We start from the raw sequence: 23,264 nt of genomic DNA on the forward strand, positions 1-23,264 counted from the left end.
CAGTATATTCCTTTATCATATATCCCTTTAATTTCATGTTTTAAAATGTCATTCATGATCTCAGCGAGATTCTTCTTGCAGTAATAGCCCTATTCAGGTGTTAGATCCACTCACATTCAAAGAACACATAGAAAGGAACAGGTCTATGTGTACTGTCCCCAGCATCCCTGTCCCTAGGAAGGTCAGGAGTGGAATGTGTGAGGTCGTTGGGGCTGGGTTGGTGTGTGTGGCTCTACTCCTCCTCCTCTATGTATTGTTTGAAGAAAAGTAGGCTCAATGCCTGAATGGTGCTATTGTTGAATCAAAACATAAATATTACATTTGGGCTGCGCCTCAGAGACCAAAGCAGGGTTTTGTTTATTGTGCACTATGCAAGTCTATACATAAATAAATCAGTACAACAAAGTATCTTAAGTGGTGAACATTTTTAAAGCTTTAAAAAATATATTTTTAATGTTTTGTTTTAATGTATTTTAAAGTCTGTTTTTATGATGTTTTAAAGTGTTTTCGGCACTTCTGTTTGCCGCCCTGGGCTCCTGCTGGGAGGAAGGGTGGGATATAAATCAAATAATAAATAAATAAATAACATATTGATAAAATGGAAAAAATACTTAGCCAACATCTGGACAATAACCGATGGTTGAGCTATATAGAGAGAGACAGCCTCAAATATTGCCAGAATTCATCTCATCCTTCATTGCAGCTCCTAAATATTTAATATAAAAAGATAGAACTACTAATTAAAAAGAATAGACTGGGCACACATAAAATTCTTAAGCATCTGATTGTATGAGCTCATATTGTTTAGATAGATGTTTAGAAGATAGCTAGAAAATGAGAAGAGTTTCTATGTAACAACCAGTTCTCATTCTCATGAATGAGGTGCTAGTGACAGGTTATGGTTATTGCTGTCCTGACCTCCTTTGGAAGAAGGTGCGGGGTATAAATTTAATAAATAAATGATAAATAAAAACAGTTGCTTTGATCTTTCTAATTGTATTATTGTTAATTATTTTACCAGGAATATTTTTTTGATGATTCAGATACCATGAATACTGTTACCACATGGAATACATACTTCAGATATATTACCGTACACAGAAAGTTGATTGTTGTGTTAATTATGTGTGTAGTTATTTTTTCCATTGAGGTAAGAATATTAACTCTGTTTTAAGTTAACAGTTTGTGTAAGTTGCTGTCAATGAAAGCAGTGCCAGTATAACTCTCTTCATAGTAATAGCAGTACAAGGGAGCACTGACACTTCCAACTCACAGGGGGACTGCACGTAGACCTGTTGGCTGAGCTATTTATCAGTTAGATCTGTTGCTATACAATTTCTAAGCATTTGCATTAGAACACTTACCTGCACCAACCACTGTATCTCATCATGGCTGCAGTATTCCACACATGTTCAGGCACTATGAGTTGGGCAATCGGGCTGTAGCATAGCATTTGACAAAAGGAAGTACTTCTTTACTCAGCGCATAGTTAAACTATGGAATTTGCTCCCACAAGACGCAGTAATGGCCACCAACTTGGATGGCTTTAAAAGAAGATTAGACAAATTCATGGGGGACAGGGCTATCAGTGGCTACTAGCCAGAGGCAGTATGCTTCTGAAAACCAGTTGCCAGAAGCCTCAGGAAGGGAGAGTGTTCTTGCACTCAGGTCCTGCTTGCTATGGAATATGCAAAGTAACTCAGCGGTCTGAGCTGCATGTGCACCCAGACACCTGGTTGGCCACTGTGAGAACAGGATGCTGGACTAGATGGGCCACTGGCCTGATCCAGCAGGCTCTTCTTATGTTCTTATGTTCTTATGCCAGTGTGTGCATTTACCTAAGAAGCAGGCTTTTACCCCACATTTAAACCACTGAGACTTAAAACTTAGTAAAATAAGAAAAGCTACTTTATAGAAATACATAGTAGATAGGAAAGGCATACCTAGTTCTAACTAACTAACGAAGTTGGAGGCTCAATGCCCAGACTTGGGTATTGCCCTCATGGCTGAGGAGAGAGAACAAAGACAGAGATGTCTCCTCCCTCCTCCGAAAGTCAAAGAAAAAGACAAAGGAAGGAGGGACAGATAAGGTTCCCTGAGCATATCAGTTTACAATGGAAGGAAGGTAGGTAGAGAAGAGCACAGGTAAGGGTAGGCAAGCTTAGCCAGCTGGAGGACCCTAACTCTATCTTCTTTCTGGAATACAAACAAAAGAACCCAAAAAGGAGTTGTTCTTGCCCCACTTCCAACAGGCATAGGATACAAGTTATGTGTGAAAGGAAAAGGGAAGAACAAATGACAGGATAAGAGGCATGTGGAGGGAAAATATGAAATAAAAAGCCTTTTCATTGCAGAGCCTCTGGATCAGCAAAACCTAAAATGGGAAGACTGAATCATGATAACTACAGAACCAAAGTCTGTTCTTAGCTTGAGGAAAGCTAAAATATGGAACTCCTTGATGCAAAGAAATCACAGTGGCAAAGAATTTAGCAATTTCAAAGAGAAATTAGATATCAGTAGAAGATAATATCCATAAGTGACAGCTGATTATGCCAATCTCCATCTCCATACGTCTCCATTTTGTAACTGACTCCACCCTTACACACTGCTATTTTGTGACTAGTGGCCCTCAGTTTTTCACCCTTTCAAGTGGGTCCTTGGAGTGGAAAGTTTGAGAACTCCTTCTATAACCTATTGGAATTCTATACCTTTGGAATATTCTCTGAATAAATGATAGTATAATAATAAAAGTCATGAAACTATAACCAAAAGAAGTAAAAAAGAAAGTATGAGAGGCAGTTTGGTATAGTGGTTAACATGCTATACAAGGATTGGGGAACCCTCAGCTCAAATACTCTCTTAGCCCTGAAGCTCACCTTGGGATAATCACTGTGTCTCAGTTCAACCTATGACAGGATTGTGAGATTTAGATGGGAAAGGAATGGGTAGAACTTCCAGTATTGGAGGCAGTATGTCTTTGAATATCAGTTGCTGGGAAACATGAGTGGGCAGAGTACCGTTAGTCTCATATTGTGCTTGAAGGCATTTGGTTAGCCACTATGAGAAGAGAATTCTGAACATCTTATTGTATGCCATGCCATGCTGAGTTACTTGGAAGGAGGACAAGATAATAACAGAAAATAATAATTAATCAATAAATATAAAAGAAAATGAACCAAGCATTTCTTATTTGCAGGTTGTTGCTTCTCTTGTTGGAGTATATTATTTCAGTAGGTGAGTGTTTGTTATATTATCTGGATTTTTAAATCTGTTAAGGAAGGATTTTATATAGATAGGTTTTGATTCTTTAATATAGGGCCAAAGTAGTTGTGACGTTAATTGCATGAATGCACATTTTTGTTATGTAAATAGCAGCCATAAAAAGCTGCTAGGGATGGGGTGGAGTGGCGGGTTAACTCTTTCTCTTCTTACTATGGTCCCAACAAATCATGAACTTCAAAGCTGCTATTTGAATTCCAAATCGAAATCTCCATTGGTGCCAACTGAAGTAAATGCAAATAGTAGCTCGGAGAGGTGAGTTTTGTTTGGGACCGGGGAAGAGAAGGAAGAGAAAGAGCTAAAGTCCCCACCCCAACCCCCGTGGTCTCAAGACTGCTCAGGCTTCCCCATGGTTGTTATTTACATGCATGCTAATTGCATTCATGCAATTAACATAACATCTAGTTTGACCCTTAGTTGTTCCTAGAAGAATGATATAATTTTTGTACATTAAGTCCCATTCCTTTTCACTCAGAAGTAAGTCCCACTTTTTCATGTTCATGGTCTTACTCAATAGCAAGTGATCTTAGGATTGCAGCCGTAGTTATTTATTATAATTCTACATTATTCAACTTTTTTGATGTATATGCATATTTATATGTATATGCAAATTCTAATCAATAGGCTAGTTTTCTGAAGTAACAACATTTTCAGGGCAATCATTCTTAAACAAATATAAAGCATCCTTGCCTTATGTGAAATTCATTATTCTTTTCAATCCTTTTTCCTGTGAAGGATTGTTGGCCTTTGGAAAAATACAGTTAGGGCTGGGGACACAGCCAATGATGGACAGAGACAGAGCCAAAAGTGGGTGGAGCTTGCAGCATTGCATATGTTTCCAATGCCATCCCATCCCTTCTCTACCTTTTGCATACACAGTGGAAAAGAAAGATATAATTTTAACTGAAATGAAAATTTGCATGCTGTGTCATAGCAAAAACTAAAAATATTTTTCTTTGAAATCAACATTCACCCCAAACATACACACACACACACACACACAGAGAGAGAGAGAGGTCCAGGTCCATTTTCAAAGGGAAACTTTTCTATAAATCAGAAGTAATTTCTGCTCCAATGTGGCTTATTGTATTGGGACAAAAAAATTAACTCAGGCCTATACTGATCCTATCCTCTGTTTTTTTTTAATTTATGTTTTAAATAGGTGTGTTTCAGATAGCCCAAATATAACACAATCAAGAAATGCTACCTCTGATGAGTTGGACAACTATGCAGTTATTGTTACTGAAACGAGCAGCTATTACATCTTCTATATTTATGTTGGAGTGGCAGATACCTTGCTGGCCTTGGGCATCTTCAGAGGGATTCCCCTAGTGCATATTCTTATAACTGTTTCTAAAACTCTTCACCGCAAGATGCTGCATGCTGTCCTTCAGGCACCCATGTCTTCCTTCAGCACACTGAAAGCAGGTAGAACTACACCAGCCTATCCCAATTTGTGCAGGTTTATAGTACTCAAGAATAGTGCAATCTTGATACAAGGGATACTGTAGGTTTTTGCTTCCTCTGTCAGCCAACTCCCCCATCAGCTTCAATCAAAAAACAGATAATCTAGAATACTTGGATTTAAAATGATTTAGGCCAGTGAATGGTTACCTGGGAGTAAGCATCAATAAACACAGTGTGACTTACACACAGATATGCACAGGATTGCACTCCATTAAGACAGTGAACCTAAATATGCTGAGTTTGAATTTAAGCTTCACTCAGGTCAAAGGACCTTACGTCTGGATAAATATGTTTAGTTTAGATAGGAGCAACTCTAGAAAAACCTATTTTGGGGGAGCAAAGGAGTGACACAGCCCATTATTAGGGGAGGAAGGGTTTAATTAGGGTGGCCAGGTGGAAAAGATATCAAGGCTCCTTTAACAGCTATGCAGAAGAGGGAATTTTAGCAGATATAGCTGAAACTCCCTCTTCTGCACGACTATTAAAGACGCAGGAGCCCTGTCCTCTTTTTCCCCTGGCCACCCCAGATTTAATCTATGATATATAGAACCTTAATATACTGTAACACAAAGCTGGGTGAGCAAGTAATATTTCTGTAGAGTGCCCATAACTGCTCACTACCCCTTTGAGTCACCCCTGAGAACAGAGATAGAAGTTCCCTTTAATTCTGTTATGGAAGCTTAGTAGCTTCTGAAGTGCCTGAAAACTTGATTATGTAGTAAAACAACAACAAAATCCTTTATACCTGAATTTCTGTCCCATATACAGCCCCATACTCAGAAATAATTTCGTTCAATGGGAGTATAATTGCAGTTTACTGCCCATTCCTGTGCATGTTTAGACAGAAATAACTATCACTAATTTTAATGGGACTTACACCAAGTAAGACTGAATAACTCTTGGCATGCTGCAGCAGGGATTAATGAAGCAGAGGAGTAATAGTCACATCTGGAGCCTTGCTGTTCACATCAGCCAGGATAGAAAGGGGGAGGGAGGACCCTAGGTTTTTTGCTGTGCCTGCTCCAAGCCCATTGCTGGTAGCTGGACTGGCTTAGGATCCAGCGTATTCTTGGCTGGCGTAGTACCATTGTCTCCCTCATACTCTCCAGCAGTAGCTTCTATCTGCCTGCTTAAGGCAGGTGCATCTGGAAGCTCTGTGGTGGCAGAGTCCCCTCCCCACTGGCAGAAGGACACCTCTGCTTCACCTCTAGTGTGGGGGAATTGGACTGCTCTGTCCATCTTCTGGTTCTTTAAATGGCTTAACAAACCAGCCACTTTTCTCTCCAGTAACTCCCTTCATGCTGGGGTGGGGAAACTATGGCAGATTCCCAAGTCCATAATAAGTGGTCCTTTGTGCACAAACTATAAATTTAGCTTGGTTTTGCCTTTTTATGGTTATGTTTTTGGTCATGTGTGCATTTTCCCCTACACTAACAGTGCATTTTCTTAATGTTATGTTGGGTAGCCAGTAAGAATCAATTGATGTGTTGGAGAAGCAGCAATTCCTTATGTATAGTGGGGTACAGGACCACACACATCCTAGTCACTTTATATAAGATGTAATGTGACTTAGGTGGTGCTTTGAAAATTTTTACTTACAGATCTTCATTCAGACTAGAACATGGTTCTGTTGCTCCTAGAAAAACAATGTCTTTTTATGGTAGATATCAGTTCAATGCTGAATTAGCTCCAACATCCCACACTAACATTTAACATACTCAGAAATGTTTACTACTAAGAAACTATATATGCACAGTTAATATAATATTAATAAAAACTGTAGATGTTAAAATAATCTTCTACTCCAATATATGTCCTTTTCTTCAACCTTGTAGGTGGAATCCTTAACAGATTCTCAAAGGATATAGCAATACTGGATGACCTACTGCCACTTACAATATTTGACTTCATCCAGGTGTGTCAAAATTAAAATATATTTTGCAGTGTGGTTGACTTTGTTTTCTAGAGAGCATAGGCATCATTTATGAAGATCAGATAATAAACAGAACATCATCATAATAAATAAGAAACAAGAAGAATTAATAATGTGTGAACATAAAGCTTATCTTCAGAGTGTGTATCATCCAAACTGTCTTTATAACTGTTCTTTTCTCTTCTTTCTCTTCTGTTTGGCTCCTGCTTCTGTGCCCTGGATCAGGCTGTTAGTTAAGCTGCTTACTCAATCAGTCCTCCCGGCCCTAACTATATATATATTTGCAAGTGTGCATGCATGTGCGTGCACAGAGGGAGAGAAAGACAGGCAGACTTGGGGAGGGTGAAATTATCCAATTAAACTGAGTGGTGGCAGATTCAGGGCAGACAAAATATAGTACTTCATGTAATATATACAGTATATAGCGTAAGCAATTTATCTGCTGCAAGATGTGGCAATGGCCAGTACATCAGACGGGTTTGAAAGGGGAATTTCATGATAGTCTGTATGGAATCTATGCTGCTGAATAATAGCTGTTGGGGGTATATCAATGAGGGAGGACCGTTGCATTCATGTTGTTCTAGTGACTTTCCTAGAGGTATCTGTTATGCACACAGGATACTAGTAGTTTAGATGGACCTTTGATCTGATCTGATAGGATTCTTCCTGTGTTCATTGAGATGTGCACTTTAGCTGAATAGGCCATTCTTAAATTATTAATTAAAACTACAATTACAATTCTATCCTGCATTATTATTTTCACTCTTTTTTCTCCTCTCCTTAACCTAGCCTAGCCTAGCACAGTTTGCAAAATTGTAACTAGTGATGTGTCAGTCCAGAACACTTCACATTTCACATAGCAATAATGCACATTGAGCCAACTCTTAAAGCAGACAGGATATATATATTTGCAAACAAGAACCTTTGTTGTTTAACAGCAGCTGCATTTTCATAAACTGAGTGTGCTGCCAGTAACCAAGGAAAAGCTAATGTTAAACAAAAAAATTAATGAACATTCACCTTGGGTGATATAAGTTATTATTTTAATTTGGTATTTGTAAAAGTGATATCAAGCCAAATAATTTTAGCAACTGAGTACATCCTTGCAATGCATAAAAGACAGTTCTATTGTTTGGCTATCAAGGTTTGGCCTCCAACAAGACTGCAAATTGTACTATTTCAGAAAATACAAGTATGTGCCAATGCTAACCCATTTCAGAGTGAAAGAGCATTCAGTTACCCCAAGACAGTGACAAAGTTTAAATTTTCTACTCAACCAACTTGGTGATAAAACTCAAAACTTTTAAGTGTTTATTGGATTAAAAATAACAATATTAGTCTTAATGACTGATTAATCAATCAGTATCAAGTCTTCCTGTACTTTTGTTTTATTAGAAACTTTTCTGCTTTTGTGGGAGAATTGTAATAAAAAAAAACCAGGTCCTTGTGGATGAGCTTTGAAAGGGATTTTTTCTCTTCCAAAGGACTAGAATAATTATGGTATTATGAGTAAGTTTCTGATGTAATGTTGTCTTGCCTATGACAATATCCATGACAGAATGCAAATAGTTCCATCAGAAAGCAAAATCCATGTGCTGAGATCTAGAAAAAACATACAATCTAACCCTTTGCTGATGATATATCTTCTGCAAACTATATGGATTTTGCATTCTTATATAACAATTTTCACATTTATATTCATGTAGAATGATGAAGGTTTACATGAAAATTGTATGAAATAATTTGCACTTTATTTAAATTATTCTACAGATGTGCATTTGAAAAATATTCTAATGTCATTCAGAACATTATTAAATCAGTACTTGATTTTAGCAAGTTATTAAACCAATTTATCTCCAAGACCTTTAGATCCAAATACTATCATTTTCTTTTTGTTCTCAGATGCAAAGCCTACTTGGGAAGGCACTGCTGGGGTGTTTGAAATATATATCCTAGTACCTCCTCTGGGGAAATTAAATAATCAATTTCTAATGTGTAAAATTGGGGGAACGCTTACTGTGTCAATAGCATTTTTCTTTCATCCTGCAGTTAATGCTCATTGTGATTGGTGCTATAGCAGTAGTATCATTTATACAACCCTACATCTTCCTGGCATCTGTGCCTGTGATAGGAGCCTTTGTTATGTTAAGAGCATACTTCCTGCACACTTCTCAGCAACTGAAACAACTGGAATCTGAAGGTATGACTGGCAAAATTAGTAGACTCCTAAAATAAACAAAAATAACCTGAATAGAGATTTACTATGTCACTATTCCTCCAACTTCCCACTACAGGATTCTACTGTCTGAGAACAGAATGCTCTCCTATAAAAACATTCAGTGCTAGCTTGGAACAGACAATAAAGTGTGCTCTGTTTTGCAGAGGGAGAAATGTTATGAGCATAACTCCAGAACAACAGAGTAGGGTTTCCATGTCAGAAGCATCCCAAACCCTGAGATTTCAGGGGTGGCCCCTAATGATGTCATAGGGCCGGACCCTAGTGATGTCATAGGGGCAGGCCCTAGTGATGTCATCAACCACAGTTGCTTGGAACATACCACTCAAACATAAAAAAAATCTGATTGGAAATTAAGATAGAAATCTTTGCTAAAGGAGGGTGTTCCCAGGCCCAGCTGAGGTGATGGGATCATTCCTTCTCACCTGGTTAGGGAGCCTGGGTAGGGAACATTTAATCTAGCCTACTCGTTTCTGACAAGAAGGGTTTAAGTGCCCTCAAGCCAGGCTAGTCACCAGAAGGCTATTATAGGAAAAAGGGAGTCTAGTGTGAAGATGATAGATGGGAGCACTCAGGAGTAAAGATGGATGCCCCTGAAGGCTGCAACTCTGAGCACACTTATTAAGGGACTATAACTCAACAGGACTTACTTCTGAGTAGATATGGTTAGGATTGTGCTGTTGGTAAGGCTTGATTAGGGATCCTCTCCAAAAATATCCATATCAAAACAGGGTTGCCAACCCCCTGCCTGGAATGCCCTTCTCCTGCCTTTTAACATTGCTGCTCAAAACTTCCTTACAGACTTGATCCTTCACTGCAGAGAGAGGTTTGAGAAATGCGTAAGAGTTTAGAAGATTCTCTACCCTTTTCTGCCTACCCTGTGGGCTGCTATAAACTCATTTTGACAGCCACCCCAACTCAGTGAATAATAATTGACAGAGAGAAAACACACATGGTTCGGTCTATCTCCATGGCAGTAGCTTGGGAACAACAGCAATTGAAGCCACACTTCCCAGTACATGAATTCTCTTTTACCACTATTGGGCAAGAAACAAACCGTCATGCAACCATCAAGGTGCATCATCAGTGGGTTTAAGGGGGTTGAGCTGAGCACTTGGAACCACTGTTGTTGCTTCTCTGGATGTAAGGGAGTGAGGTTAAAGGTAAACAAAATGCAAATAGAAAAAGAAAAACAAAAGACAGTGATGATTTCCTAAATGCAATACCATACCAACCACAACAAGATTCCTGTGAGTGAGGCAGAAAACTCAACATCCCACAACCAGCCAGGTTTCCTAACCAAAACTAAAGAAATCCTGGCAGCCAGTCAGCCAAGGTCACAGAAATCCCATGCAGCATAACCTGACCTGGGGGCTGCAGTTAGTGCATAATGCTGTGACATGATTGCTGACGTGAGTGAAACCCTATCAGCACATGATACCTCTGCTCTGAAATCTGTACTGGTTGCCAATTTGCTATCAGGCCAAGTTCAAGGTGTGCTTTCTATGTCATGAGTTCCACATAGTACTTGTTCTGCTCTTGTAAGAAATCAGTCCTTTAGTGTGGCAGCACCTATGCTTTGGAACTCCCTGCTTATTGACATTAGTACTCTTCAGTGCTCTTCATTGTACTCTTTTTGGCACCTGCTAAAAACATTTTTGTTTAGGCAAAAACTACTATTAACTACTTTGAGGTTTTTTACAACAGAGCAGTATATAAATGTTGTAAATATAGTACATAAATAAATTTTGGAGTCACTGTGGCCCTTGGGTCTCTTAACTCTTTTAGGAGCAAAGGTATCTGCCTTATACTGACTCAGTGTCGTGTCCAGGATGGGACTCAGGAACCAGACCAGTTGGTGCAAGCAATTCAGTTTTTATTAAAGTAATATCCAAACAGAAACTGCGCCTTCTCATGAAGCAACACTGTAACACATATCCTGCGACATAGGAGAAAGTTGACAGAACAAGGGACTGCTATCTCTCCTGTCTCTTAAGAAGGGGGAAAACGGGCGCGAATTCTCTCACTCCGCCTCAACATGCTCTCATCCACCACCCTTCTCTCCCCCCTCCTTTCCCGTCTCTTCAACTGTCTCCTGATACGAGGCGAAGGGGGAAGCACGGCCCCCTCCCCTTCCGAAGGCTCTGACTCTGGTATGGAGGGAAGGGGGGGCAAGGTTAAAACTGTCTAGCGGTTTTTCTTTGCTTGTTCCTGGCTCAGGGGGCCCTCCCTCTTTCTCCAACTGCTTTGAACTCATGGGGGGAGGAGTCATGGGAACTTCAAGGGAAGGCTCTGTGTCTGTGGGACTTTCAAGGCCTTTGTTGCTAGGCAGCGCTATCTCTGGGATTTCCTCCCCCTCTTCTGTTCCTTCTTCACACAACTCTGGCCAAACGACCCCCTCCCTTTCCACCTCTTCTGAATCCTCAGGGCCCCAATCCTGCATCCTGACACCATCCCCTCTCTCATGCTGTGCTCCCCCCCCAGCTTTTTGGCTTGGGACGATGGGGAAACCGTTGGTGAAAGAGTTCTACTAACTCTGGAGCATGCACATCGCTTTCATCTTCGCAAGATCTGTCAGCTGGCCCATAACCCTTCCAGTGAATCAAATACCATAATTTGTTACGTCTTATTCTGGAGTCCAGAATTTCTGCTACTTCGAACTCAGTCTGTTCATCCACTATGAGCGGCACCCCTGGAGATTCCTCCGGTCGTAAATCACTGGGAGGGGCTGCTTTCGTTAATAAGGAGCGATGAAACACAGGGTGTATTTTAAAAGTGTCTGGCAACTTCAGACGGTAAGCCACTGGATTGATTTGCGCCTCTATTTCGAAAGGCCCCACTCTCCTATCCTGCAGCTTTCTACATTTGCCAGGCATCTGGAGAAAGCGAGTTGACAACCATACCTTGTCTCCTATTTGGAGACCCCGGTCATCGGTGCTTATCTGCCGCTCATTTGTAATCCAATTTTGCTTCGTCTAATTGTTTTTTTTAGCACCTCCTGCACTGCCTGAAGCTCCTGTAGAAATTCCCCTGCAGCGGTACAAGCACACTCTCTGTACTGCTGGGAAAAGCTTTGGGATGAAATCCATAGTTAGCAAAAAAAAAGGCGTTTGCCCTGTGCTGGTATGCAAGGAGTTGTTATAAGCAAATTCTGCAAAATGCAAATATGATACCCAGTCAGTCTGTCGGTAAGACACATAACAGCGTAAATACCTTTCCAAAACAGCGTTCAGCCTTTCAGTCTGCCCATCCGTCTGGGGGTGATGCGCCGAAGAAAGCTTCAACTCTGTCTGTAGCTGTTTCCACACAGCTCTCCAAAACTTTGCTGTGAATTGAGTTCCTCGATCCGAAACTAGGCTATTGGGCAACCCATGTAGTTGATAAATTTCCTTTATGAATAGTTTGGCCATTTCTTTAGCTTCTAAAGCCCCTGAGCAAGGAAGGAAGTGTGCCATTTTGGTCAAGGAATCCACTACTACCAATATAGCTGTCATCCCTTGTGACTTAGGTAAATCAGTTATAAAATCCATGGAAAGTTCTTTCCAGGGTTCGCTCGGGGTAGATAAAGGTTCCAGCAGTCCAGCTGGCTTTCCTGTGTCTGTTTTTGTCCGCATACAGACAGAGCAGGATCTTACATAGTTCTCAATGTCCCGACGCATTTGAGGCCACCAGAAGTCCTTAGTTACATTCTGAATGGTCTTAAAGATGCCAAAGTGTCCAGCTGTGATAGAGTCATGACATCGATGCAAAATCCTGAGTCTTAGTTCTCCCTTTGGCACATATCTGGCATCTTTAAACCACAACAATCCATCCCTCCAATGGAAACTTACTTCTGAGTTCTGATTTTGTTCCATTTCCTGGATATAGTGTTGTATGTCTGGATCCCCCTGCTGTGCCTCTTGGAGCTCCTTTTCCCATGAAGGCTGGCACACTCCCAACATCAACCTCTCCGGCTGGATGATGTGCTGGGGAGGGTTGTCAGCTTCGTCTCCTTTGTATTGCGGTTGTCTGGATAGAGCATCTGCTCTCTGATTTTTTGCATGGGCATGATAAGTAATCCTGAAGTTGAGCCTGGCAAAGAACTGCGACCAGCGTATTTGTCTCTGGTTTAGCTTTTGGGTCGTTTGTAGACTTTCCAAGTTCTTATGAACCGGCCCGTGCACTACGTTCTGCTACGAAGGCCCTCCTCCGGGTTCCAACTTACAGGGAGGCCCGGAGGGTGATGACAAGATCTAGGGCCTTCTCAGTGGTGGCCCCCAAACTATGGAACAGTCTCCCCGAGGAAGTACGCCTGGCGCCGACTCTGCTCTCCTTCCGGCGCCAGGTCAAAACCTTCCTATTCTCTGAAGCATTTTAAGTTACACTGATTTACTTTTTAAAATGTTTATTGTATTGGATTGATGATTGTATTTTAGTATTATTTTGTTATTCATTGTATTTTTATGCTATTTTATGTTCACCGCCCAGAGAGCTATTGCTAGTCGGGCGGTATATAAATTTAATAAATAAATAAATAATAAATAAATAATAAAATTATGGTCAGAACGCACTTCTATCTGATGCTGAGTTCCCTCCAAATACTGTCTCCAGTTCTCAAAAGAGTCCTTGATGGCCAGCAACTCCTTTTCCCACACTGTATAATTTCTTTCGGCGTCCTTTAATTTTCTGGAGAAATACGCGCAGGGGTGCAGCTCCTTTCCTTCCATGGCCAGCTGTAAGAGAACCCCCCCCTATAGCAAAATCCAAAGCATCCGCTTCCACTATGAAAGGGCGGGTAGGGTCAGCAAAACGCAGAACAGGCTCAGATGCAAATTTCCTTTTCAGATCCTCGAAGGCTCTTGTAGCGTTCTCTGTCCAATGGAATTTCCCTTTTCCCCTTAAACAGTCAGTCAGGGGGGCTGTGAACCTGGAAAAACCTGGGATGAATTTTCTGTAATAATTGGCAAATCCCAAAAAACGTTGTACATCCTTTTTAGTGGTTGGCTGACCCCAATCCAATACACAGCTCACTTTTTCTGGATCCATCTCCACTCCTCCCGCTGAGATTCGGTACCCCAGGAAGTCCAAAGATGATAGGTCAAACCCACATTTCTCTAACTTAGCGTACAAGTGGTTCTCTCTCAATCTCTCCAACACAGTTTTCACGTGCTGATCATGTTCTTCTTGGTTCTTTGAAAACACCAGAATATCATCTAGATAACAAATCACATACTTATCCAGGAGGTCTCTAAACACTTCGTTCATGAACTTTTGAAACACGCCAGGACTTCCACATAGTCCAAAAGGCATCACCAAATATTCAAATTGACCATAATAGGTGAGGAACCTCGTCTTCCATTCATCCCCCTCCTTCATTCGAATCAGATTGTAAGCTCCTCTTAAATCCAGTTTCGTGAAGATTTTTGCCGAACGCAGCCGGTCCAACAACTCTGAAATCAGTGGCAACGGATAATTGTTTGGAATAGTGATTTGATTTAAGGTGCGATAATCATTACAGGGCCTGAGTTCCCCCCCTTTCTTCTTCACGAACAGCAAGGGGGCTCCTGCAGGGGACTGTGAGGGACGAATAAATCCCCGCTTCAGATTTTTCTCCAAAAACTCCCTCAGAGCCTCTCTCTCTTTCTCTGTAACAGAGTAAATTCTTCCTGATGGGACGCTTGCTCCTGGCAATAAATCAATTGCACAGTCGTAGGGGCGATGAGGGGGCAATGTCTCTGCTTCCTTTTCATCAAACACATCTTTAAAATCCACATACTTCGCGGGGAGTGCCACTTCCTTGACTCCCTGTACTGCCCCGGCCAGGGTGTTCACGGTTCCTTCTGGCTGGCAACTCTCGTGGCAGTACTGAGAAGTGAACCACACCGCCGCGTCCTTCCAGGCTATCTTTGGGTCGTGCTTGGCTGACCAGGGCATTCCCAGAATTACATCAAAGTTCGAAAGGTCTGACACATACAGGGAAATGACTTCTTCATGCCCAGGAATTTGTAGTTTCAATTCCTCCATGGTTCGCGTCACCCCTCCTCCTTTCAATGGTCTCCCATCAATGGTCTCAACGGACAGGGGGGTGTCCAGTTTCCATTGGGATATTCTGTAATGTTTTGCCAACTTTGCATCAATAAAATTTGTAGAGGCTCCACTGTCAATTAGTGCTGTGGAGTTAAACGTTAATCCTGTGGAAGTTGTAATTCGGACAGGTAGCACCAGCACCCCTTTTGATGGAGGTTGTGCTATCGGAGGCCCTTTGTATAATGCAGCGCCCAGCCCTCCGGCCTTTACGAGAGCTGGGTGTTCTAGTTTCCCGACGGCTCTGTTTTCCCCCTTTCAGTCCACACTCTCTAGCCACGTGGCCCGGCTTTGAACAATAAAAGCAGAGGCATTCCCAGCGTCGTCTCTCTTTTTCCTCTTCTGACAGCTTCGGCTGAACCCCTGTCTGCCCCTCGGCTGCGTTACCTGATATTCCTGAAGTTGAAGAGGTCTTGCTGCGAGAAGCTGAATATCTCTGGGCGTCCTGTTTCTTTTCCAGGCGCCTCCCTTCCAACCAGTGATCGATCTGCAGGCACAACTTAATCAGTCCAGGTAGATTAGTTGGGGGAGTAGTTCTGGCCAACTCATCCAAGATCTCGGCGTTCAGTCCACTCTGGTACATGAACATCAAGGCTGCGTCATTATAACCAGTTTCCTGGGACAGGATTTTAAATGCATTAGTGTACTCTGAAACAGTTCCTCTCCCTTGCTTCAAAGTGCCCAACTGCCTTGCCACAGTCTCAGCTCTTTGAGGGTCTTGGAACATTTTGGTCAAGGCTTGCATAAATCCTCTATATCTCCCGAGGAGGCCATCCTTTCTCACCAGATATGGAGTGACCCATTTGGCCGCTTCTCCTTCCAAAAGGCTGATCACGAAGGCCACTTTGGCCACATCACTAGGAAATTCTGCATTTCTGGACTTCCCAGGAGGATCCCTACGCCTGTGCAGCCTCCGAGATGGGCTCCCGCCTTGGATGAAACTTATCCAGGTTAAATCCAGTCAGAAGGCTCTTTTCTGACTGGGAATAATTTCTTCCGGTTAAAGAAGAAACGTGAGATTTCCCACTTTAGCTTTGTTTTGATTGTTGGAGTCTGGAATTCGTCAGAATTGTCTGTCTTCCAGCAGCTCAGACAGAGCGAGGATTTTTATGCTAGCTCAGCTGGATAAGTGACCCGTTTTTTTTTATACGGATTAACAGGCAAACATCCTCCTGTCTACATTCATCATTTTCTTATCTATACAGCTAAAGAGATTTGTCAAAGTAACAGCAATTGAGATAACCTAGGTGAGGTAAGACTTTCCTTTTTTTGTTCCCGGAGCTAGGGGGGAAGAAAATATAAATAGCTTATCTTTTTTTTTTTTATTGCAAAAAGCTGACATGGAAAATGGCATTCTAAATATTACAACGGGCGAGAGATTTCTGATTGAAGGAGATAAGAAATCTTTTTGATCTATGGTTGGGATTATTTTTCCTGATCTACTTTTTTTTTGACGAATCTGCTCATTCTCTCTGCTACTAGCTATTTCGACGCTGTGAACTAAAGCTGTTCTTACACTTTCAGGCAGATAAGAGATAAGGGCTGTCTAGCGCGTGACGTTAGTTTGTTGGAAAAATTAACTCCTTTGTAACTGGTTAAAGAAATAAGCTGCTCTTTGTTTGGGACATTGAAAATTGAAGGAGTTTTGTTCCTTTGGCTTTAAGAATGACAATTAAGAAGACCATGGATGTACAAGAAGGGACTTTATCTCTAGACATGTTTCAGAAAATAATGAATGGGATTAACTCAATAAAACAAGAACTGAGAAATAATAGACAAGCATGGAGAATTGAATTTTACGAAATGAGACAGGAGCTGAAAGAAACTCAGGATTCTATGAGAAAGGAGAATAAAGATAGATCTGGAAAACAAAAAAAAGATGAAAGAGAAATTAAAGGCAAGGTTCAAACTAAGGAGACTGGCTTAATTATGGACATGAAAAAAGATTTGGATTTCCTGGCTGTGATGGATCCTGGAGACAAATATTACAGTTTGGAATTCAGCGCTGTCCCTGAAGGAATTGAAGAGATTGGAGATAAAGATATTATCGGTTCAAAAAAATTCTTGGACTGGAAGGATTTGATGGAACTTGAAATGGAGAAAGTTAACAGAATTAATCCCTGTCTTGTGTCAATGGAAAAACCTTCAAGAGATGTACTAGTGTATCATGTGGAAAAGAGGAACAGAGATGCGGCTTTGCAACAATACTTCAGTGATATGTTTGGATTTGATGGCAAGAAAATATCTGTGATGGAGGAAATTCCTATCAGACTTTTATTATATGACTATGACAGCAAGATTTTCGGGTGCGTAAAGATGGAAGATGGACCCAATATGGATAATGACAGAAGAGCGATTTAAAATCACTGGACTTAGTAGATTTGATGAGTTGGATTAATTGGCATGTTTATTTAGAAAAAAAAATGATTGACATATATCTCAAGGATTGGAAACTTCTCTTTGACTTCTTGTGGAAGATTAAAATGATATGATGTTAATGAGATTTGAAACCAACTAAGATAACCGCTGGAGGAAGGTGATTTTATAATCTATTAAGAGATAGGTTTGTTATATATTATAGATTTATAGCTGAACTATGACAAATCGGAAGTCAATATTTTTATATATATGTATTTTTTTTTAGTATTGTATTAGTTATTGATTTGTGTTGTTTTCTTTTTGTATTATTTTGGTTTTGAAAATTAGAATAAAAATTAATTGAAAAAAAAAAAAGGAAATTCTGCATTTCTAACGTCCAGGTACAACTCACATTGAGCCATGAAGGTTGAGAGCTGGTCACTCTGTCCTGCATATTTTGGCGGTAATCCAATAGGAATCTTCACCACAGCGGCTGGAGGGGCTGCTCGCATCTGGTCTATCGTGGTTTTCAGGGCCTGATTGTCCATCTTTAATGTCTTAACTGCGGCCAATAAAGTTTGGACATCGGTCTGTAAATCTGCCACATTAGTCCTCAGTCGTCGCACCTCTTCCGTCTCGGAAGTGGGATTTGTTCCCCCTGCTGCTCCCTTTTCCATCTTGTCACATTCAAGTGGTGGAAGCGTAGAGGGTGAAGTAAGTGGTTCTGTCAATCTGTCGTATCCAGGATGGGACTCAGGAACCAGACCAGTTGGTGCAAGCAATTCAGTTTTTATTAAAGTAGTATCCAAACAGAAACTGCGCCTTCTCATGAAGCAACACTGTAACACTGTAGCACATATCCTGCGACATAGGAGAAAGTTGACAGAACAAGGGACTGCTATCTCTCCTGTCTCTTAAGAAGGGGGAAAACGGGCGCGAATTCTCTCACTCCGCCTCAACATGCTCTCATCCACCACCCTTCTCTCCCCCCTCCTTTCCCGTCTCTTCAACTGTCTCCTGGTACGAGGCGAAGGGGGAAGCACGGCCCCCTCCCCTTCCGAAGGCTCTGACTCTGGTATGGAGGGAAGGGGGGGCAAGGTTAAAACTGTCTAGCGGTTTTTCTTTGCTTGTTCCTGGCTCAGGGGGCCCTCCCTCTTTCTCCAACTGCTCTGAACTCATGGGGGGAGGAGTCGTAGGAACTTCAAGGGAAGGCTCTGTGTCTGTGGGACTTTCAAGGCCTTTGTTGCTAGGCAGCGCTATCTCTGGGATTTCCTCCCCCTCTTCTGTTCCTTCTTCACACAACTCTGGCCAAACGACCCCCTCCTTTCCTCCTCTTCTGAATCCTCAGGGCCCCAATCCTGCATCCTGACACTCAGGCCATTTCATACCATCTAGCTCAGTACTGGTGACATGGACTAGCATTGGCTCGCCAGGATTCCAGGCAATAGTCTTTTCCAGAGATTGGATTTTGAACTTTTGCATGGAAAGCATATGCCCTACCACTGAGCTATAGCCCTTCCTGTTTAAAAAAGTATATTTTAAAATTGTTCTTTTCAATTCACTAATGAATGCACAGCACACGTAGGGCAGATCCATACCACTAATTTAAAGCACATTCAACACACATTTGAAGCATATGAATCCCACCACAGAATCATGGGAACTGTAGTTGTTAAGGGTGGTGGGAACTATAACTGTGAGGGGGAATCAACACTCCCAGGATTCTTTGAGAGAAGTCATGTGCTTTAAATATATTGTGTGGATCTTCTTCATAAACTTTGCTTACATGTAAATAATTTTAATTAATTATTTAAGATGGAAATCAGCAACAAAGTTTACTGGGTCACCATGGGCTACTCACCATCTCTCAGCCTAATTTGCCCCTTGGAGTGAAAACAACAGAGGGGGACCATGACCACTCCATGGAAGCAGGGCAAATTTAAAATGTAGAGGAAATAATAATGCACAACCATAGTGTGAAATCAGATACTTATTGGAGTATGAAGAAATATTTATATAAGCATGACCGTCAAAGATGTTTATTACTTACACAACCTGTAAATATATTTATAGTGTAATCCTATGCATGTTTACTCAGAAGCAAGTTCCAATGTATTCAATGGGGTTTACTCCAAGAGGGAAGCATGCACAGGACTGCAACCTCAAGTGATAAGGAACTTCACTCACCCAACCCAAAATTCAGAATCATGCCACTAAGCTGTTTTGCCAGCTGATTCATACTTGTTTTATAGTTATTGGATTTTAAATGGATTTGGTTCTTGTGAGCTGCCTTAGTTTCCAGCTGTATCTCATAGGGTTGTTGGAAAGATTCCATACACACACACACTGGAGATGTAAAAATACATACATCCCATATAGTCGTTTATTGTCAGAACCAGTTGGTCATTGTAGAACATTTAAAAAAAAAATCAGTATTAGATTCCTACAAAATAAAAGCAGAGAAACCTAGGTAAGCCTTGCCTACTTGCTTTAAAAATAGGAGTGGAGGGGGAGAGAAAGATTTACACCACAAACACAATCCTTTGCTATATTCACTCAAAAGTCCCATTGATTTATAGCACAGTCCTAACCATGTCTACTCAAAAATAAGTCCTACTGAACTCAATGGGGTTTACTCCAGGTATGTCGGATTAGCATTGCAGGTTTACTCTCCGAAAAGCAAATATAGGATTAAAGCTTCATATTGGGATGGTTTTCAAAACAGGCTATGAATCAGACAAATAGTCTGCCCTTTTCAACAGCCCAGGAAAATGTACATGTACACTTCTTTTAAATTGCTGTTATTTGAAAGATAAAACTTATAATATGCTATTTCTGCAAGTAATTTAAAAAACTCTGCATGTACACTTATTATTACTGAATTTGTTTACAGTAAACAATTGCTTACCAAGATCCTGATGTTTTTTTTTTTGTTCTACATCTCCTGATCTGCACACAGAGAGAAAACTATAAACCAGGAAAAGTTTTCTGGCCTTCCAATGGATTCTAGGTATTGCCTGGAGGTCAACAAATCCAGTGTCAATCACTACCCTCACTTCACTTATTGGCTACAAACCTGAAAGGCTGGGGTTAGGTCAGCCAGCTATGAGCCCATTTAACAGAAGTTGCGGGGGGGGCAGCAGCTGGTGTATATCTCTTGAACCAGACCACCTAGAAACTTACTTGTTTTAAAATGAAAGCTGAGAGTCCAGAGATTGAGGTGACTCACCCAAAGACTTGGAGAGGACCCCAAAAATCCAGAGTCTCTGGGCAAAAACCGGAGACCTGGCAACCCTACAACACAGAGTTGCCAGATTTGACATGTGATATCTATATGTATATGTATCAAGAGAGAACTTTTTATTAGGGAGGGAACCTGGTTAGGAACACTCACATTCTAGTTGCCTCCATTGCAAGCCCAAAATTTCTTAAAGTTGTCCATAGATTGTTTAGTATAAATTGATTAGCTTTTGGATCCATTCATAGTTCATGCAGTTAATGATAGGATTTGCAGATCCTTACTAAAGCCAGTATATGCCTTATGCATCTCTAATAGCAGCCCCTTGTACAGGAATGGGAACGTGTGCCCTCCCAGATGTTGCTAGACTACAACTGCCATCACATCTTTCTATTGGCCATTTTGGCTGGGGCTGATGGGAGTTGGAGTCCAGCAATATCTGGAGGGCCACAGGTTCCCCACCCCTGCCCTAGTAGGAGAGCTGGGTATAGAGGTGGGCTCTGAAAGGCAGAAAGTGTTCCTGAAGCCTGAAGGTATGTGTGAGTGGATGGGTGTGTGTGTATATAAGGGGCTGTCCTGAGGAGAAGGCCTAGAGGGAGAGAAGGGAACTCTGGCACTGTGTGTTGAGTAGATGGCAAATAAAACATCTGTTGTTTCATAAATGGTGTCTGTTTTCTCTGCAAAATAACCTGCCTGGCTGAGCTGCTGGAGAAGGTTACAACATTTAATAACATTATTCTTTTTCTTGTGTAGAAACAAACTTTAAAGGATGATCGCAAATTATCTTGAAGTTTTAAATGGGTCACTTCATCATCTTGCATTTGGGTTCTAGAAACACTTTAACATACAGTGGCCACAATCCTGTGGTCAACATTTAAACCAATTGATCCCAGTGAGCCAACAGACCCAGAACTAGGTGCAATGTGGCAGATGGCATCAGTACACCAAGCAAATTAGATATACAATCACAAGTGCAGACTGATACCAAAGTATAAAGAGAATAGATATTCACTTAGACAGTGGAATGCTATTCTGAGTGTTCTGTGATGTTATATAGTGCTACAAAAGAAAACGATATGCATAATGGAAACTGAAGATATTTGTTATGTTGTTGTTTTTAAAACCCTGTTCTGTTTTGAAAGGTACTACAACTGTTGTTATTTTTAAATTTACATTATTTATAGCAAGAAGTCCAATTTTCACACATCTCATTACAAGCTTAAAGGGGCTTTGGACACTGAGAGCTTTTGGGCGGCAACCTTATTTTGAGACCTTATTTCATAAAGCCCTGAACTTGCACACTGCAAACTGGTTCCTTTATCTGTCTACATTACGTTGGTTCCAGATGAGGATAGAAATGATTTTTGTCATCTTCTTCATCATTGTGACATTTGTTTCTATTGCAACTACAGGTACATAAGCTTTGCTTTCCAATACTAAAATGAGGTAAAAAGTCTTGTTACGTATTTAAAGAAACCTACATCTGAAGAATTGATAGGCATTGTTCATTGCTGAAAGAGAATTTAAGTTTGTTGCATCTAGTACTTCCTACAATCTCCATAATACTATCCACATATTCTCAGAGCATTTTAAGGCACTGTGTTCCATGCTCAAGAAGCAAAAGTGTGTGGGACCAGAGATGTGGATGTGATTCTCACTTTTGTACAGTAGGTAAACTCCAGCTATGGAAAAGTCATTTTCTACATACACTTCTCCATCTCCATCTGTTCATGCAAGAGGCATTATGACAGTCATGGTTGGTGCCAGGTATGACTGTGCCCGTGGGCACCAGCTTGTCCTGGGCCTACAGTGCATGCCCACGCATCCCACCTGCCTCATCTCACGTCATGTCACGTGAAGTATGTGCGTGCATATCACGCATGCTGGCTCTCAACCAAGATGGCAGCACGGGCATTAGCCCCTTAGGGAAGCCCCCGCCTCCAACTTAGTTGATGGCGGGCATGCACAGCATTCTCTCGGATGGGAGAGATAGGTGTGGTGTGCATACTGGCTTATTGAAGCCCACACTGTCTGTATTGGGAGGGTGACTGGGAGCTCCCTCTCAGCAATCTGCAGCATAGTTGGGACCAGATGTTGCTGCGGATCATGGAATGGGAGTTCTACCAACCTGCCAAGGAGAACCCTCCAGGAGCTTCTCTGGACCACAGGTGCCCTCGGCAAGGGGCCAACCTGGCCATCCTCTGGCACCAGCCCTGATCACCGTTCAAGGGCACGTTCCAGCTAGGAATGCAAAAGAATTCAAAAAGGGTATGGAGCAGAGCCAGTGAGTGATGTGGCCTGAGGAGGGGGCATAGTTTGGAGAGAACCCAAGTTGGTAAGGCTCATTTTAACATCAGCACAAAATCCTTCAGTGTCATTGGCTTAGTTCTCTGGAATGCTCTGCCAACAGAGATTTAGCAAGCACCTTCTGTTTTAACTTTTAAACACCTGCTGAAAACCTTTCTGTTCCACCAGGCTTATGCAGGCAATTAAGAAGATGTCCTGTCACAATAGTTAACTTGTTTTTATTGTATTTTTCATATTTTTATTGTATGGTTGTTGTTTGTTTTGTTTTTAACTGGTAAACTGATGTTTTTAACAAAATGGTGCTACACAAATATGTGTCTAAATAATAAATAAATAAATCCTGAGAGCAAGATAGAACAGCCTGGAGGGCTGCATTTGGTTGC

At 41.3% G+C, this 23,264-nt stretch overlaps 1 protein-coding gene across 1 annotated transcript in view; it reads left to right on the forward strand.

Annotated features, from left to right (window-relative positions):
* Positions 1 to 23,264, forward strand: part of CFTR (CF transmembrane conductance regulator) — a 145,848-nt gene that overhangs the window by 91,833 nt on the left and 30,751 nt on the right. The window contains exons 15-20 of the mRNA XM_061640065.1: positions 1,022 to 1,150; positions 3,197 to 3,230; positions 4,453 to 4,707; positions 6,582 to 6,661; positions 8,729 to 8,879; positions 21,759 to 21,986. Of these exons, the coding sequence (XP_061496049.1) occupies positions 1,022 to 1,150; positions 3,197 to 3,230; positions 4,453 to 4,707; positions 6,582 to 6,661; positions 8,729 to 8,879; positions 21,759 to 21,986 (877 nt within the window). The remainder of the gene's footprint in view (positions 1 to 1,021; positions 1,151 to 3,196; positions 3,231 to 4,452; positions 4,708 to 6,581; positions 6,662 to 8,728; positions 8,880 to 21,758; positions 21,987 to 23,264) is intronic.

This window comes from Rhineura floridana, chromosome 8 (genome assembly GCF_030035675.1).
Source record: "Rhineura floridana isolate rRhiFlo1 chromosome 8, rRhiFlo1.hap2, whole genome shotgun sequence".
Classification (NCBI taxonomy): domain Eukaryota; kingdom Metazoa; phylum Chordata; class Lepidosauria; order Squamata; family Rhineuridae; genus Rhineura; species Rhineura floridana.